At 65.6% G+C, this 18,050-nt stretch overlaps 2 protein-coding genes across 12 annotated transcripts in view; both read left to right on the top strand.

Annotated features, from left to right (window-relative positions):
* Positions 1 to 6,013, top strand: part of SEC16A (SEC16 homolog A, endoplasmic reticulum export factor) — a 33,000-nt gene extending 26,987 nt beyond the window's left edge. For 7 of the 8 annotated variants that reach the window (XM_045043243.1, XM_045043245.1, XM_045043240.1 and 4 more), the window contains exons 26-31: positions 220 to 357; positions 605 to 699; positions 1,557 to 1,631; positions 2,579 to 2,638; positions 3,513 to 3,590; positions 4,581 to 6,013. In XM_045043243.1, the coding sequence (XP_044899178.1) occupies positions 220 to 357; positions 605 to 699; positions 1,557 to 1,631; positions 2,579 to 2,638; positions 3,513 to 3,590; positions 4,581 to 4,649 (515 nt within the window). In that variant the 3' untranslated portion in view covers positions 4,650 to 6,013. The remainder of the gene's footprint in view (positions 1 to 219; positions 358 to 604; positions 700 to 1,556; positions 1,632 to 2,578; positions 2,639 to 3,512; positions 3,591 to 4,580) is intronic. The other variant, XM_045043246.1, reaches the window with a different exon arrangement.
* Positions 6,014 to 6,262: 249 nt separating this feature from the next.
* INPP5E (inositol polyphosphate-5-phosphatase E) lies at positions 6,263 to 17,984 on the top strand. 4 transcript variants are annotated; one of them, XM_023243017.2, is made up of 11 exons: positions 6,263 to 6,387; positions 7,199 to 8,205; positions 12,356 to 12,479; positions 13,685 to 13,782; positions 14,298 to 14,422; positions 14,543 to 14,662; positions 14,876 to 14,983; positions 15,558 to 15,719; positions 15,812 to 15,927; positions 16,475 to 16,611; positions 16,897 to 17,984. In XM_023243017.2, the coding sequence occupies exons 2-11, from the start codon at positions 7,418 to 7,420 to the stop codon at positions 17,027 to 17,029; spliced, it is 1,911 nt and encodes a 636-aa protein (XP_023098785.2). In that variant the 5' UTR covers positions 6,263 to 6,387; positions 7,199 to 7,417; the 3' UTR covers positions 17,030 to 17,984. The 4 variants fall into 4 exon arrangements, with proteins under 4 accessions (XP_023098785.2, XP_044899198.1, XP_044899199.1 ...); XM_045043263.1 differs by having other exon boundaries at positions 6,316 to 6,387; positions 7,469 to 8,205; XM_006939643.5 differs by lacking the exon at positions 6,263 to 6,387 and adding an exon at positions 6,741 to 6,899.
* The last annotated feature ends 66 nt before the right edge of the window (positions 17,985 to 18,050 follow it).

The raw sequence follows: 18,050 nt of genomic DNA, 5'->3' as shown, positions 1-18,050 counted from the left end.
GGGTGACCCCGCAGAGAGAGACACCCGTCTCTGGAGCACGAGGGCCCCGCTCAGAGGCGGCGCGGCGCTGGCGGCTTCGGGGTGTGTGCGAGACGGGGGGCGTCACCCCGGGGGAAGCCAGCCCTGCGCCACGTGGGGAGCCGCGACCGGGAGTGGGGGGCCCGGGGGAGTGGGGCCCTGCGGCGCGCTGACCTGGATTTGCCGCTCGCCCTGACGCAGCCGGAGCCCGAGCGCGCTACGTGGACGTCTTAAACCCGGGGGGCCCCCAGCGGAGTGAACCGGCTCTCGCCCCGGCGGAGTTTTTTGCTCCTCTGGCCCCGATGCCGATTCCCACCCACTTGTTCGGACCAAACGCAGGTAGGGGGGATGGGACCTCCTGACCTGTGGCCTCCTTTCTGAGAGCCCCTGGCCCTCACCTCCCTTTAAGAAAAATGACCCGGCTGACGTGCGGGGAGCCTGCGGTCCATCCGTGTTTGTTCACGGATCCCGTTCCGTGTCCCCCACAAGTGCACTATGGGACACCTTTCCCCCGGAGACTGTTCTAAATGAAACCCCGACGGCGTTGTGGATGGACTGACAGCCTCCCGCACTGTCCCCTTCACAGATGGGGAGGAAGCCCCACCCGCAGAGGGGGCCGGCAGGGAAGGGCGTGCGCCTGCAGGGGGGGCCGTCGATCCAGAGCCCGCCTCAGAGCCCCAGGTGAGCCCCCCGCGTGAGCCCCCGGGCGAGTGGTGCCGCGGGGACGGGCGGCGGGGGCAGGGAGGACTTGGCCCGTGCCCCTGCCTGGGAAGGTCGGCCTGCCGTTTGCATCATTCCCATCATGCACCCAGAGAAGACAGTTTCCATGGAAGTCTCTCCCTTGAGCGCCCCTAGAGATGGAGATCGTAACCATGTGGTGCACGTGGTATGGTGGCCTTGGCTTCCTGAACCCACAGTCAGAAAGAGACTTTTTTTTTAATGTTTACAACTTGCATGTGAAATAGGATGGTTGGAGGTGGACAGAGTGGGTTTCAACCCTGGTTCCCTGTTAATTAGCTACTTAGCATTTATTTTTAAAAGGGAAATTGAAAAAACAGGATTTTTTTTCTAATGTTTGTTCAGTTTTGAGAGACAGAGTGTGAGCAGGGGAGGGATAGAGAGAGGGAGACACAGAATCCAAAGAGGCTCCAGGCTCCGAGCTGTCAGCACAGAGCCCGACGCGGGTCTGGAACCCACGAACCGCAAGATCATGACCTAAACTGAAGTCGGACGCTTCACCGACTGAGCCACCCGGGCGCCCCAGCTACTTAACGTTTAAAGGATCACGTGACATCTCAAAGCCTCTGTTTCCTGTTCTATGAAACGGAGTAACGAGGGTGCTTGCACACGAGGCCATCAAGGGGCCCACGGCCCGAGTTCCCCGGAGATAGGCTGTCGTGGGACCCGCGGCCGCTCGGAGGGGCGCTTACTCGGAGTGGAGCTGCGTGGGCCGGGGCCAGAGGGGGGTGTCGCGTCGGTCTGCCCCATGTGAGGGCTTCACGGGAGTGATGGCCACTGCGTTTCTTCTTTCCTGACAGGTGTTAGGTTTGCCAGCGTCGCTCCCTGGCCCTGAGCTCCCACCCGCCCACGAGGACGGTTCCAAGGGAGGAGAGGTAAGCCGCTCCCACAGGACGTACCTGCCCAGACACTGGGCTGGGGACATCGCCCATTTGTACCGTCCAAGTGGCTTCTTCTTTAAATGAGAACGTTGACGAGTAGGAAGAGGCAATTTAGCAGCTGTCTGGAACTTTAAAAGTGTTGTGGTCCCACAGCACAAGCAGCGACCCTTATGTCTGCAGGTTGTGTGGGAGCCGCGTGCAGAGCAGGGTGTGAGCTCACACACCCCGGGCTCCCCTCACTCGGCACAGCAGCGCCGCGCTCACGCTTCTCTGGCAGCATGAGGGCGGGCCCCCTTGCCCCCCAACTGACGGTTTTCCTTCAAAACACGTTTTTAATGTTTCTGATTTATTTTTGAGGGAGAGAGAGTGTGCAGACGGGGGGCAGAGAGGGAAACACAATCCGAAGCGGGCTCCAGACTCCGAGCCGTCGGCACAGAGCCCGACGCGGGGCTCGAACCCACGAGCTGTGAGATCACGACCTGAGACCCGAGCCGAAGTCGGACGCTCAGCCGACCGAGCCGCCCAGGTGCCCCCGTCTTAATAAAAGCTGTACGTCAGGGGCGCCTGGATGGCTCAGTCGGTTAAACGGCCGACTCTTGATTTGGGTTCAGGTCACGATCTCACGGTTCGGGAGTCCCAGCCCCGCGTCGGGCCCTGCGCTGACAGAGCCTGCTTGAGATTCTCTCTCCATCTGCCTCCGCCCCTCCCTGCTCGCTCGCTCTCTCTCAAAACCAGCAAATAAACGTAAACGTTTTTTTAGTTAAAAAAAACCCAACTGTCCCTCACAGCAGGAGTTTTAAGCTAACTCTGGTGTTTCGCCCACTTGGCCCGTGTTGATTCTCACGGCATCACAAGGCTCCGTGGGTGGAACTGGCCGCGTGGCGCAGACGCATGTCGGTTTCTCATCTGTCTGTGTCGTGTGTGTTCTTGCTGTTTCGCAGCTTTCACGCTGTAGTTCACTGAGTTCGTTATCGCGTGAAGTCAGCCAGCATTTTTACCAGGTACCTGTGGCTGGCAGTTCTCACTGAACACGAGTTGAACCGGGTCGCCTTTGTGGTTCCCTTAAGAGCGCTGTGCCGGCCTGCGTCGCGCCCCCGTCACTAACGCAGCCCGCCGCCTCCCCGCCCGCCCGCCGCGCGCCACGGGATGCAGTGTCCCTTCCTTCCAGTGTCCTCGGGGGCGGTCTCGGGCCATCCGCTGACACTGGCGACCGAGTCGACCCCAAAACGTTCCTCGGGGACGGATGACTTTTGTGATTTCGTTCTTTCCGGATCGGTTTTTCCAAACGGCCGGCCGCAGGTGTAGCCTCACCGCGTGTGAGGGTGTTTCAGAAGCCCGCCCGGGTCCGGAGAATTTCTGGTTTCTGATCAAGCGCGGGACGTTTCTGGGCGGCCGGGCAGAGTGAGGCAGCGAGGCTGTCCTCGGCCGGGCGGGCTGGGACACGGGAATACTTAATCTTGCGTGCGGATCGCACGACGGAGCTTTCCCGTTGCCTCGACGAGGGCTTCGCGCGACTTTATTTGCTTATTAAAACACTGGATTCTGTAGCTGGACGCTGGAGGTCTGAAGTGGTCAGAAACATCTACTAACTGCTTCAAGGTGCCGCTCCCGGGGACCCCCCCGGGGCCGGGCACTCCCCGCTGCCGCATGTTCTGCCTCGGAAGCATCTCGCGCTGCATGCCGCTCTAATTTTTACGTGTGTTCTGTGAGCCACTCAGTAACGCAATCCAGTGTCACGACAAGCGTCTTCGACTTGCTTCTGTGGCTTCCTTAGAAGTACCGTGAGTGGTCACCCAGCAGTGGCGTCTGTCCACAAGGGAGCGCACACCGCTGTGTGACGTTGCCGCGTTGAGATGAACTCTCTGTGCTTCTCAGGCTCCCAGTGACCACCCCGCAGCAGGGGCCGCCTCCGGCGCAACCGTGCCCTTCTACAGCCCTGCTCACTTTGCACAGGTAAGTGCCCTGCTGTCTCCTGGGGCACAGGGATCCCCAGCCTGGCGCCCCGCTGTGTCTGCCAACCCTTCTCTCGTCCCTGCCGCTGCTCCTGGCGTGAACGCCCCCACCGTGCTGGGGCCTGCGGTCTCCCGCCGGGTCTCCCGCCGCCACACCTCACCGTGGGTCTGACTCCCTCCGCCAGGCCGGCCTTGGCCACCCTTCACCCGGCAGCCCACGGCCCGCGGGTGGGGAATGCTCTTGAATGTTTCTTTCTATTTCTGTCTCTCTGCCTTCTCGCTCCTCCTTGTCCAGTCTCTTGCCTGCGGGGTGCAGACCGGCTGCCAGCTCGGGGTGAGCTGAGCGGGGAGGGGCCCGGGGCCGTGTCTCGACATTCAGAGTATAAAGCCTCCCACGACCCTGGTCGCCCTCACCGCCTGGGGTGGCCGGGCCTGCTCACTGTCAGCCGGGCGCTCGGCCAGCCTGCCACTCTCTGCTTCGACGTGCCCGCAGACGAGGCCGCCTCTCGGCCTCCTGCCCTGACCTCCAGGACTCCCGTGTCCCAGGTTACCACCTGGCCGTGCGTCTGCTTTTCCGTTTCAAGATCTGGTGGCGGTTGTCCTCTCATTACCTCCGTCTCGTAGTGTGCGCTTTACAAGAGTTTTTCGATGGCTCGCTTCAGCGCGAGTAAATGCCTGCGCTCCGTCCGCTGTCTGTCCCTGGGCGCTCCCCACAACGCTGCAGTCGCGGGCTGGGCCGCCACCCTCCCCGGGTGCCCTGCCGTGGGGGCCAGCCTCCCTTCTCACCACCTGACGAAACTGCGGACCCCTTCAAAGCGGACGTCTAGGCCCGGTCCCCACTTGGCCAGCCGTCGGGGCTTCCGGAGAACACGCAGCCCGCCTGTTCTGTCGGTGGAAATGGTCCCGCAGACCCATCTCCCCGGCGCTGCCGGGGCGCCCCCGGCCTCGGAGGCTGGCGGGTGGAAGTCCGCACTCTTCCTTGTCTTTCCAGGCCTCTGCCGCCTCGGGGGGCTCCAGGATGGGGAGGATCGGCCAGAGGAAGTACCCGGCGTTGAGCTAGAAGGGTCCCCGTCCTGCAGTGGCATCTGGAACCCTCAGATTCTGCTCCACCGCGAGCTCGGACGGATCGATGGCCCGCACCTCCCTTCTGCTCCCGCCCGGATGGGGACGCCAGTGACTCCACGCGGTCGTGCTCGGACTCCTTCACGGCCCGTCTCCGCAGCGTTGCCGGGGCTGGGTCCGCGGCCCCTCTGCCGTGCGGGGGGAAGCGAGGGGAGCTTTGGCTCCGTCTCTAGCCGACGGTGACCCGAGGGTAAAACGCTCTTCGTCGCTCGGGAGCGGTGCGCCGAGGGAGGCCGGAGCCATCTTTGCTGCGCGAAAAAACTCAGCCCTTCGGTAACTGGGGTGTCTCGGAAAACCTAACCGAGCTTTACTGCTGCGTCGGGCCCCCCTGGGCCCGGGAGGGCGCCCTGGGGCCTGGCACCGCATCACGGGCTTCAAGGAAACGTGGACTCAGCTGAGTCTTTCCAGGGAGGCCCTGGTCGCCCAAGTGCATTTGAGTCTGGCGGCAAAGATGTTCCCAGCTTCGCTTCCTTCTCTGTCCGGGAGGGAGGCTCCGCTCTCCGCTCCCCGGGCCGGGCCGTGTTCCACGTGGGACCCGCCCCCCTAACCCACCAGTGCTAAAAACTGGCTGTGACGAATTCCATTCGGGTTTTCTTAGTATGTGAGTAGCCTGGTTAGACTCGTCCCCAGAGAAACTTCTGGACTGCCATGCCCTCTGTAAAATAGTCGATGTACTTCCTCATGACTGGTCCTCAGGGCGCAGACTTGACACGCGCCCTGACTCTGAGGCTGCTGCCTCGCTTTTCCCACACCGGGATCTTCAGTGGGTGGGGGGCTGAACCCACAGAGGGAGGCCCCGCCCCCTGGACTCAAAGCTTTAAGGCTTCATCGACTGTTCTTAGAATTATTCACGTTCTTGTTAAGTCTGAAGAGACCACAGAAAAACATTGAATATTTATAAGAATCATTAGGAAATTTCTGTAGGTTCTGCTGGGGACATAGTTGGGTGTTGTGAATCTAAGTGCAGAGAGGGCGTAAATGAGTTAGCACCGGCCTCGGTTTCCCTCGCGGCTCACTGGGTCATGGAGGAAGGGCGCGGAGTGTTTTCCCGTGCGTCACCCAGGGCGCGCCCGGATGCGTTGGTTCTGGTCACTTGGAGAGAGGTGGGGCGTGGCACCCGGGGCAGTGGGGGCCCTGGGACCCGAGACCTCCCTGGCGCCCTCGGTCTGGCCTGCCCACCCCACCGTTCCCTGCGCGGGCTGCCGGCGACTTTTGATTCAAGAAGCTCCCTCCCAGGCCAGGCGGGAGCTGCTATTTTTACTAAATGCAAATTGGTAAATAAAGTATTTTGCGCTCGCAAAACACTGTCACTTGTTTCCTTTTGTTGGTCGGTCACCGTCAGGGGAACCAGGCCCCTAGGTGGCGGGGTATGGGTGGGGGGCGGAGAGCTCCTCGGTGTTGGGTGGGGGGTGGGCCTGCCGGGAAGCCCCTCCCCCCCCCCCCAGAGCAGCAAGTGAGGCGCGACCCTTGGGCGGGGCGGGGCCGGTGCGGCCCCAGGGGCTGGGGAGCCGCGCGGGTGGAGGGGCCACGGGACTCGGGCGCGCGCGCGCTGGGTCCTCCGGCCGCCAGGGGCCGCTGCGGGGACTGCTACGGGGACTGCGCCCGGGACGCCTGTGCGCCGGCTCCCGGGGAGCAGCCGCCGGGCCCGCCGGCCGGGGAGCAGGCGGCGCCGAGAGGTGGGCGCGGGGCGACCCCTGGGCAGGGGCGCGGGGCGACCTCGGGCAGGGCGACACCCGGGCGGGGGCGCCCTGGGGCGGGGGAGCCCTCGGGCGGGGGGGCGCGGGTCCGGAGCGCGGGGCAGTCCCTGGGCAGGGCCTCCGACGCGAGTCTGGGGCACCGGGGCGACCTCGGGCCGGGTGACCCCCCAGACGGGGGCGCGGGTTCAGGGCGCGGGGTGACCCCCGGGCGGGGCCTGCGACGCGAATCTGGGGCACCGGGGCGACCTCGGGCGGGTGACCCCCAGGCGGGGGCGCGGGGCGCGGCGCGGGGCGACCCCAGGCGGGAAGCGGGAAGCGGGGGCGGGGTCAGGCTGCGCGGCTGTCGTTGCCCTGGGGACCCCGCGGCGGCGGCCGCGCCCGCAGACTCAAGTCCTGAGTCAGGGGCCTTTGGCAGCGGCCGGGCCGCAGACCTGCGGAGGGGCCCCTCCCCGGGCGGGGTGTGCCCGCTGAGCCATAGAGTGGGCACCCGGGTGAGCCAGGGCCCAGGGACTCCCATCCGAGGCCGGGCCTGTGAACTGGCCTTGACCTTGGGGCTGCCGTTCTGTGCGAGTCATGTCCCCAGCACCCCACGGAGGACAGCCTCCCCCCCCCCCCCGCCCCCCACCGCAGTATGGTGGCTTCCCGTCGTCCGAGGGGCCAGCCTTCACCCACCTCCTAGGAGGAAGCGGCAGTGTAACTTGTGGCTCAGCTGCTGCTGGCCTCTCCCCCTCTGGCCCTGCGGCAGAGCCGGCCTTGGCTGCGGGAGGCTGACGGCACGGTTTTCCTCTAGGCTCCTCCGGGGGACTCCGGGGCTTTGGGGGTCCCCGTCATGCGGCAACTGGCCCTGCCCCTGCCGGACCATCCCAGGCTGCCGCGCGCTCTCTCCTCCGTGCCTGCTGGGCGACGTCTGACCACGCATCCCTGACCCTGGGCTCCACCGGCAGCCCCAGCAGGAGCCCCTCCTGGGTCGGCTGGGTCGCCATCACCCTTGAGAGCTGGCCCCCGGACTATGCCGTCCAAGTTGGCGTGCCTGGGGCATTCAGAGGCATCTCCCCCGCAGCCCACCGCCCAGGGGCATCTGCAGCCCGAAGGCAGAATGCTGAAGGGACAGCTTCCCAACGCAGGCCAAGACCTCGTGCCCCACCCAGGGTCCCTGCCCACCAACGGCTGTCAGGGCCCCGAGAAGAGCCCCGTGCCCCCTCTGAGCCTTCCAGCGGGTATCGGCAATGAGGACCCACAAGCCAAGGCAAAACCCTTCACCCCAAAGCCACCGACGAGGCCCAGGCTGGAGCGAGCTCTGTCGCTGGACGAGAAGGCGTGGAGGAGGCGGCGCTTTCGAACCAGCCACGAGGACCTGGCCACGCGCAGTGGGACCAGCCCCTCCAGGGGCTCTTTGCGGGACGAGGCCCCCCAGCCCCCCACCCACACTGGCTCCCCACCCTGCCTGAGCACCTCCTTGCAGGAGATCCCCACGTCCCGCAGAGCCCAGGGCAGTACGGGAGGGGGCCCCTCCTCCTGGGGTCACTGTATCTCCGGAATGATCAGCACCTCCCTGGACCTCCTGCACCGGGACGGGGCCTCGGCGGGGAGCACCGCCAGGCTGCCCGCCGTGGACCAGAAGGCGGCCTCCAACCCGCCGTGGACCGCAAACTCCACCGGCAAGTCCCGCCTGCAGAGCAGACTGTTCCGGGCCCACAGCAGCCTGGGCCCCGGCCGGCCCCCGAGCCCCCTGGCCTGTGATGCCAAACCCTCCTTCAGCCTCCTGGCACCCATCCGCGCCAAGGACGTCCGAAGCAGGTAGGGCCTCTGGGGGCAGGGGTGGGGGTCATCCACGGCCTTCGTTGTAGCGTTAGAAAGCGCCACAGGAAGGTATTCTCGTAAAACTGAGGCTAGCCCCCTCCCCCCCGCCTCCCGGCTCCTTCCCGGAAGGACACCCCTTCTGGAACTTTCCCTGTGTGTTTTAGCACCACCCAGGGGCACGTGTGCCTATAAAGCAGACGGTTCGGATACACAGACCGCCTTCCGCACTGCGCGCCGTGTCCTGTTCTCGTTCTCGTTCTGTCCCGGACGGCCTTCTTTGTGAGCACGTGGGGCGGCCCCGTCGTCTGGGCCGCTGCGGGGTTCCAAGACGTAGCCCTGAGCAGTGCTCTCCTTTAACCGCTCTGCTGAGGAGGAACGTTCCGGGACCCCAGTCAGTGCTGGCCAGAGCGCAGCCGCGAGCCCCCGTGGCCGTGCTCTGGGCTCACGCTGGCCCAGGGGCCACCGCTCAGGGACCGCACTGACCTCAGACGGAGGGTCCCCAGGGCCCCGCTCACTGGCGGCAAGGAGGGTCCCCCGGGCCTGATCGGCTGCGCTTTGCTTCCAGGATTGACCCGATTTCTCTGCGGCTCTGGGATCGTTTGCTGAGCGCCCCGCTGTCCGTCAGCTCCCACCTGCCCCTCCCCCCACCACGGGGGGATGCTAGGTTTCTAGGCTTTGTGGGGCTTTAATAATTAATCCCTGTTGACTTTCCTGTAGCTTCAAAAGAACCTAACTAGGCGCTTCCTCCAATGTCCTCTCTGCTCAGGACTCTCCCCTGTGTGCCTCTGGCTCCGTTCACCAGACCGGGGGCGCCTGTCCAAACCCGCGAGTCTGGTCTTCTCCCGCGGGCTCGTCACGGGGCCCACGCTGCGGTGCCCAGGCCGCAACTTGAAAAGGCTTTCCCTGCCCCGTCCTGTGGGCTGGGCCAGGCCTCTGCCCCCTACCAGGGCCCGGCAGGTTGTTCGAGGCACACGCGGGGCCATGGCCCCCGCGCCACCCACTCCCCACCGTGGCGCCCAAGGCCCCCGGTGCGGCTCTGGCCCTACTTCCCTCGCCAGACGCCTTCCCTCCCATCAGGGCCAGTCCTGCTGCACAAGGGCCGGGGGGAGGGGCAGTTGGGAGGGTCACTGTAGCGGCGTCCTGGAGTGGCCGTAAGAAATGGCCACAAGCCCGAAGCCTTAAAACAACACAAGTGGAGTTCTGGAAGCCACGCGTCGGAAATGAAGGTGTCACGGGGCCGAGCTCCCTCCGGAGGCTCCCGGGGAGGGTCCTTCCTGCCTCTTCCGGCTCCTGGTGGCCCAGGAGTCTTTCGGCTTGTGGCCGCGTCCCTCCAGCCTCTGCCTCCGTCCTCACACGGTGCTCCTCCGTGTCTGCGTCTCTCCTCCTGTGGGGCGCTGGTCTAAATCCGGGATGAGCTCACGTTGCCATCCTTACACTGATGGCACGTGCAGAGACGGTTGCCACATAAGGTCCCCCTCGAGGGTTCTGTGGGTCGGGCGGGAGAGGGGGCTGTGGCGAGCCCAGCTGTACAGGACGGAATCTGTACGGGTTTCTGGCGGGCAGCGAGGTGTCTTCGTGCCTTCGCGGTGTCACCGCCCTGTGTCGGCTGCTTGTGACTTATGCGGACGCGCTTGTGACCTAAAATGACAATCGCGTCGCAAAATCGGGTCCTCAATTCAGTGTTTTCGGGCAAGCAGCGAACAGGTTGATGGGGACCCCTCACCCCAGTTCTGCCGCCTAAAGGCCCCGTCTCCGGTGGGTTCTAGAACAGGCGTCGGCACACTTTTTCTGTAAGTCTCTCCATCCTGCGGCCGTGCTCATCTCTGCCGTTTAGCAGGGAAACAGACGCAGACCGTGTGTGCCCCAGCAGCCGCAGCTGTGTGGCAGTAGCACTTCGCGCGGGGACACGAATTGGAATTCTATGTGGTCTGCCCACGTCGCAGAGTGACAGGGTTTCTTCCTCTTTTGACAACGTGGGAACGGTTCTCAGCTCGTGGGCTGTCCGTAAACAGGCAGAACCTGGCTGAGGTCGGAGCGTGGCCCGTGGTGGACGGGCCGGGCGACGTGGACGGTGTGGGGCGCAGGGCGCCCGGGCCACAGGAGCAGCCGGGTGCAGCGGCCGACCCCGGACCCGGGAGGGGATCAGAGCACGGGGCCCCTGGCGTGGCGGCCTTCCGGTCACCCTGCAGACGGGGCCGCTCCGGAGGACATCACGCCCTGTGGCGGGGCAGCGGGGGCCCGGCTGCGGGCGTGAGGGAGGTTGTCCACCCAGCGGGGTGAGCCAGCGGGGGCCTCCCTCCGGGCGTGATCGAATCCCCGTCCTCAGGGCCTGGGGAGGAGGACGTGGGAATCGCTCGTGGGAGCTCCTGAGAACCGCGTTCTGGTGTCAGCGGCCAGCGTGGCTTGGGAGCCCTGCTCTTGACTTGATGCCCTTCAGAGGAATGGGCTCCTGTTTGCAAGACTGAGACGTAAGCTTTTCTCAGCGAGTTGGAGCGAGGGGTCCTCGGGAGCCTGGAAAGTGCTAGTGGTCTGTTACACAGCCAGGCTGGGCTGGGTTCTCAAGGACTCTGCCGAACGGCAGCGCTAAGCCTCGGTGGCGGTGGCGGGGCCCGGGCGGCACGGCCACACGCCTTCCCTGTGCCCGAAGGCGGAGGCGGGCGGGGACAGCGTGCCAGGCAGCCTGGAGGGGCGCGGGGGGGGCAGGGGGAGAAGGGCGGAAGCCAGGCTCGGTCTGCCGAACAGGCTGCCGGGTGCCCCCCATCCTCCCGCACCGCGGCGCCCGGCTGCCGGGCCTTGGCACGTCACCGAACCCCTCGGCCTCCGTTCGCTCCTGACAGACGGGACAGGGACGGCCCTGCCCGCCGAGACACGAGGAGGGACCGGGGAAGGAACAGCCAGCCGCACCCGAGTGCCGGAAAGAGCACCCTAAAAGAGCCGTCACTCGCACACGGTCATCGGGGCGACAGCTGACGACGAGTGACGTTCCGGTGGACTGATCTTGGGCTCACTGGGGCGCCCGTGGAGCTTATTGGGATGTGTCTGCCGGGAAACGGGGGTGGAATCTAACCAGCCTCCAAATGACCAATACTCAGGACTCGATGGAGCCGCCCCGGCCCTGGGCGCGCACGGGGGCCAGTGACCGGCTTCTGCAGCGGCTGGATGGCGAGGGGGGGGTGACCGGTGACCAGTGTCTGTGGCGGCTGGAGCATTAGAAGACCGAGGGGACAAAAGGGCCAAACATCGCACGGCCATCGCCTGGGTGCTCATTCTGGGAGCAGTCTGATCTTGAGTTGGGTTGGAAGAAGCTTCTGGAAGGACTCCCAGACAGCTGGAAGGAAGGCGGAGGCAGCAAGAAGAGAAGGGACGCCCTGGTGCCCCTGAGAGGGGCCCGGGGGTGGGGGTGGGGGGCCAGGCCCCCCCACCTGCACAGGGGAGAGCCGCCGGGCCGCTGGGCAAGCGCACGAACGAGTCTCAGCACCTGCTTTGGTGCGGCCTGCCGGCCGGGTGTCCACACGGCTGAAAAACAAGACCGTGCGGACGTTTCATCTCGCGTGAAAGTCGCGCGACGCTCGGACTCCGACGCTCTTGAGGTTCTGTTGCCGCGTGGCCTGGTCCCCGGGGTCGCTATGCTAGGTGGCACTTTGCAGCCGAGGCAAAGTGCCGTGGGGGCTCCGCACGTGCTGTGCCGGTCAGCTCTTGAAACGGATCCTAACCGTCGGTTGTCGTGAGACTGGACGTGCCCCCTGCGGCTTTCGGGGCCTCCGGGGCCGCGCCGAGGCGGAGGCGAGCCCCTGGTGCGGGACGCGTGTCTCCCCAGGCCGCCCACGGCCCAGGACCGAGCCGTAAGGGGCCCCGGCGGAAGAGCCCAGACGTCACCTTCAAGTCCTTCGTGTCTGGAAGTGGCAGAAACGTTGAACACGTGTTGCTGTTTATAGAATCGTGAACGGGGGGGTTTTCCAAGAGGGCGGTGGACCACAGCGGGGCGCCTGTGCCCACCCGCGGGGTCTCCAGGAGCCCCCGCTCTGGGCAGCCTCCCGCAAACGGGTTCCGTGTTACGGGGGGCCCGAGGCCGGCAGCGTCCCCGGGAGGGGTGTCCCTGGGCCTGCCCACTCCGAACCTCGACTTCTTGATTGCCCTGTCTCCGCAGGAGCTACCTGGAGGGGAGTCTCCTGGCGAGCGGGGCCCTGATGGGGGCGGACGAGCTGGCCCGGTACTTCCCGGACCGCAGCATGGCCCTCTTCGTGGCCACCTGGAACATGCAGGGCCAGAAGGTAAGGGACCAGCCCGCCCCCACTGGGCTCTTTCCCGGGGCCTCTGAGCTGCACGCCGTCTGCCTGGCCTCTCCCCAGCACCTGCGTCAAGAGGCCTCTTGCCCGAACACCCCTGCCTCCCCCACCTCCCCACTGCCCGATGGGGGAAAATGCGCTTTTCTTATACATACACGTGTTAAGAATAGTTTCAGATTCACAGCTTTGGAGGAGGGAACAGAGCCCCTGTCCCCACGCACAGCCTCCCCACTGCCAACACCCCACCGTGGGGCCGCTGTGACCGTCGGTGAGCCTGTGTGACCTGGTCACAGTCACCTTGGGGTCACTCTGGGTTAGGCCCACTCGGCGATTCCTGTGTCGAGACGGCGGCAGAGGCCCTCCCGCCGCTCTGGTGGGACAGGCGCTCTGTGTCCTGAGTGCCAGTCGGCCCAGGGCCGGACCGCATGGGCCAGAGGTTTGCACGCTGATCTCTGGGCTTTTGCTTTGGGGACAGCCTCGGACACAGTGCCGGTGGCTTTCTGTCCAGCTCACACCTGCACCCGTGTCTGCACCCGGGACTTGTTCACTCGGTGAGAGCTGCCCTTGGGTTGACAGTCTCCATTCCCCGCATGTGGGGTGCTCTGATGTCTGGGGGCGGGGTGTGGACTTCCTGCACTGTGGATGGTCCTAACGCCCCATGAGGTGAAGGGGACAGTGGTTGCCACCATGGGGTTTTGAGTGCTTTCTGCTGCCCACGTGTGCCACGGTGTTCGTGATGACAGCACAGAAGGCCCTGCCCCCCCCCCCCCCCCCCACGCAGTGGAACCCAGGCAGAGCCGCCACCAGGACGAGGTTTGGCTGAGTGACCAGGAGCCCTGGCAACACAGTGCCCCGCATGAGAAGCGGTTCTCCCTCCAGTTGAAGGAGGCGGGTGCCCAGGCTGGTGGCCCTGCTGTCCACGGGGAGCCACCTGGCCCCTCTGTGGGACAGTGCCCTCGTCCAGGGCCCCAAGCAAGGGCTTGAGAGCCGGCCTTCGGGACCACAGCACCTGGCCGGGCTGCACCACATCCCCACCAGTGTGTTTGGGGACAAGGGCCCCATGGTGAGGGAGGGGCGCAGACGTGGGCGTGGTGGTGACCAGCTGGGGTGGAGGGCGGCCTGCCAGGCCCTTCGGGAGAGGCTGGGTCTCTGTCCCGCAGGAGCCCTCACGAGGTGCTGCTGCTCTGTAGGAGCTGCCCCCGAACCTGGACGAGCTCCTGCTGCCCGCCGAGGCCGACTACGCCCAGGACCTGTATGTCATCGGGGTCCAGGAGGGCTGTTCCGACAGGTAGGGCGCAGCCGGCTGGGGTGAGGCCCTGGTTGCACGAGAGCCACTTCCTTCTCTGTCGGGGGCGCAAGGAACTAGGAGTCGATGAGCTTGCGTTCTTGTTGACATGCAGCTGATCTGGGAGAACGTACGGCCCCCGCTGCGGGACCCCAGGCCCCAGGCCTGACCCCCAAACTGGGTCCTAGGTCTGCAGCGCCCCTGCAGCACCGCCAGAGACCGCCTGGCCAGGGGTGTGCGTGGGCATCCCACCCCTCAGGCAGCTGCGGGAGGCCCGCCTGGCAGGTGCCCCGACCCAGGGGAAGGGGCAGGCGCCGGCGCCGGGTTCCCCGGGACCTGGAGCCTCGGTGAGGGAGCCGGAGAGCGGAGAGCGAGGGCCTGGGTCTCCACCGCCCTTCCCTTGGGCCGGAGCCAGGAGGCGGGGCTCTCTAGGCTGTCGGGGAGGGGTGGCGGGGCTGGGAGGCCCCAGCCCCCTTCCCAGGCTGTCCCGGCTCACCCTCCCCCTCCCCCCACCGCAGGCGGGAGTGGGAGGTGCGCCTGCAGGAGACGCTGGGCCCCCGCTACGTGACGCTGTACTCCACGGCCCACGGGGCGCTCTACATGTCCGTGCTCATCCGCAGGGACCTCATCTGGTTCTGCTCAGGTAGGCGGGCCGCTCCGCTTTGCGCCAGTGCCCTGGGACCCCCGCCCGGCCTCTGTGAGGGCAGGTGGACGGGCGTGCGCAGGGGCAGCCGCGTCAGCCCCCCCCACCCCTGTCCCGCAGAGGTGGAGAGCTCCACGGTGACCACGCGCATCGTGTCTCACATCAAGACCAAGGGGGCCCTGGGCGTCAGCTTCACCTTCTTCGGCACCTCCTTCCTCTTCATCACGTCTCACTTCACCTGTAAGTCCCAGGAGTTAGGACACGCCCTCCCGCATGCCCGCCAGGAGCGCCATCTGTGACGGTGCCCTCCCGTCGGGCCCCCGCCGGGGTACCCCGGGGGGACCGGGTCGCGCAGACGCCGCGTGTTAGAGCCTGCTGGGGGGCGGTGAGCACACAGCTGTCCTCCGGGTCCAGAAGGCCCGCTGGAGAGGCCCCCGCGCTCTGTTCTTACAGCCGGAGACGGGAAGGTGAGCGAGAGGCTGCTGGACTACAGCAGAACCGTCCAGGGCCTGGCGCTGCCCAGGAGCGTGCCCGACACCAGCCCCTACCGCTCCGACGCCGGTGAGCCCGGGTGGACGCGCTCCTGCCTTGTTCTCTGGGCGGTTTACTCAAAGTAAACTTGGGGAGCTTCCGAGAATCAAGGTTGAAACAGTCTAGAGAGTCGGCAGCCCGCGGAAACGGTGCTCTGCACGAGGCCTGGCGCTGGGCTCCTCCCGAGCCGTGACCCACCGTGACCCACCCGCCGATTTGGTGCGGCTGTGCTTCCAGGCGGAGCCCCGTGGTGGCCGCGCCTCCCCGGGCCGACAGGCCCTCCTCCTGCCCCCTGGCTGTCTGTCCCTCCGGGATGGAGCCCTGGCGGAGTGGCGAGCGTGGGCAGTGTGGGCTCCTGTGAGCGTGAGGGCGCCTACGCTGTCCCCAGAAGTCTGTCGCTGTTTGAAATGAAAGACGCGACCGTGAACGTGAACCCGAATGTCGGCCCAGAAGCTGCGGGGCACAACCCCCACGGCCAGGGCCGTGTCTGGGGTGTCCCTGCCCGTGGCTGCAGGAGAGGGGACAGAGACCACACCCGTCACTGTCGCCAGAGGGAGGCCAGCACGGGGAGGGCCGGGCTCACGCACTTTCCCGTTTTGGCTAGCGGACGTCACCACCCGGTTCGATGGGGTGTTCTGGTTTGGAGACTTCAACTTCCGTCTGAACGGAGGGCGTGTGGCCGTGGAGGCCATCCTGAAGCAGGACCTGGGGGAGAAGGTGTCTGCCCTGCTCCAGCATGACCAGCTCACCCAGGAGATGAAGAAAGGTGAGGTCCCCGGGAGGAGGCGCGGACACCCCGCCCCCGAGAGGGTGCGGCCCGCCAGGGCTGACGAGAGCCAGGGCTTGTGGCTGTTCCAGGGTCCATCTTCAAAGGCTTCCAGGAGCCGGACATCCATTTCCTCCCCTCGTACAAGTTTGACATTGGAAAGGACTCCTACGACACCACCTCCAAGCAAAGGACCCCCTCCTACACGGTGAGCGCCCCTGGTGTCCCGCCTGACCTCCGGTGCGGCTCTGCCCGGCTCTGCGGCCCAGGTTTGGGCCTGCTTGCGCTTCAGAACCACGGGCTAAGGACTGAGGCCGGGTGTGACAGCAGCCCCCACGAGCTGCGGTCAGACGCCTCAATGCGGCACCCGTGCCGGGCTAGCGACCGCATCTCTGGGACCTGGCGTTGGGGGCAGCGCCCTCTGAGAAGGGCCCTTCTGAAGGCTAGTCGGTCGGCCCGGGGCGGGGGTACACGCCCCGTGCTGTCGCAGATGCAAGCCATTTGCGGCACGGGCGGAGGGAGCGGCCCGCACCGGACCCGGGGGCCCCAGGCTCGGCCTCCGCGGCCGCAGCACCGCCAGCCCCCCCACCCCCCGTCTGGGGCCCAGACACCCGCCAGCGCAGCGGGCTTGGGCGAGGGGCTCTGGGAACAGGCTCTGCGGGTGGGATCGGACACGGAGACGGGCACGCGGGCCAAGCCCCGCAAAAAAGCCACGCGGTCTCGGGGCTAACCTTCACGCGGGATCTTTTCTGCAGGATCGGGTCGTGTACAGGAGCCGCCACAAGGGCGATATCTGTCCGGTCAAGTATTCCTCCTGCCCTGGCATCAAGACGTCCGACCACCGCCCCGTGTATGGTCTGTTCCGGGTGAAAGTGAGGCCAGGGAGAGACAAGTCAGTACCCTGCTCACGTGTCCTCGCCCTGGGGGCTGCGGGTGGGCGGGGCTCCTGCCCACTCGGGGGGTGGGGGCGGCATCGTCCCGTCGTGTCCTGACCTCCAGCCGCGGTCAGGGTGGCCGCGGGTCTCTTCCTGATGCACCGCAGGGCCCAGCAGGGGCCCGAGGGAGCTCCGTGTTCATGGCGGCTGCACTCCGGTGGCCAGAGGGGACAGGCGTCCGAGACGGCCTCCCAGGAGGCTACTGGCCGGTGCCCTCCTGACGACGCCCCTTTCTTCCGCAGCATCCCCCTTGCTGCTGGCAAGTTTGACCGCGAACTATACTTGATAGGAATTAAAAGACGCATTTCCAAAGAAATTCAGCAGCAGCAGGCACCAAAGGATCAGCATTCCAGCACAATCTGTACGGTCTCTTGAGGCTTGCCCGAGGACACTCGCACCCACAACATGGGAGGCCACGTGGCCACAGCCCCCTGGAGAAGTCGGAAGAGACTGCGGAATGAAAGATTTCTGGGACGCCGACTAACCATTTCTCGAGGCCAACACGCTTCGTCACCAAGAACCTAACAGGAGGCCAGTGAGGCGGTGCTGAGGCACCCGTGTCCCCTGCCCGGCACGAAGCCGGCTGCACTCATTTACAGCATGTCCCCAAGCGCAGGCCCCCAGATGGCCACAGCACACCCACGGTCCCTTAGGCCAGCGTGGGTCGGGCAGTTCTGCCTGCTGGCACAGACGCGCCCAGAGCCGACGTCGGCAGCGCCCCAGCAGCCCCTCAGATGCAGACCAGGAGGTGCCTTCCCCATCCGAGTCCAGGGGCCCCGTAACCGAATCGGGGGGAGCACTCTGGGTCAGGCAGCTGGGAGCTTCGGTCCCACCAGTGCGCACGAGGACCGAGCCCAGGCCTGGCCGGTCAGGTCAAAGGCAGCCGACTTCCAGGGAGAACGCCGGTCCTGCTGCAACAGGCCAGGGAGGGACGAGGCAGCCTGGCCTGTTGGGGGTCGCCTCTGATCTCAGGCGGCTGGCCTCGCCCTTCCAGCCACGAAACCATCTCCCTCTCCTCTCCTGGTTTTTGGTGACTTGAGAGCATTTGCTTTCGTATTGCCGGCTACAAACAGCATTGACGTTAAGTAGTGTGTCTCCTGGCCTGAGAAACTCTGGAAGTTTAGGGTGCCACCACCTTGCCAGCCCGGGCCGGCCCCCTTCCATGTTCCCGCCTGTGTTAGAGGGCCCAGAGCCCAGTGTCGCCCATGATCACTCTTAAAAACCATAGGCTTTGACTGTGGGGAAACCTAGGGGCATTCGGTCTAGTCTTTAAAGTTATTTATTTTTCCGTATTTATATTTTTAAATAAATCCATATATAAAATCTGAAACTCTTTCTGGCCAAAGATTGAGTCCTGGAAAGAGATCCTCCGTGTGCTCACACCCCATGCTTACGA

The sequence above is a fragment of the Felis catus genome, chromosome D4 (genome assembly GCF_018350175.1).
Source record: "Felis catus isolate Fca126 chromosome D4, F.catus_Fca126_mat1.0, whole genome shotgun sequence".
Classification (NCBI taxonomy): Eukaryota; Metazoa; Chordata; class Mammalia; order Carnivora; family Felidae; genus Felis; species Felis catus.
Note: the sequence above shows the minus strand (reverse complement) of the source record. Positions and strands in the feature narration are given on the sequence as shown.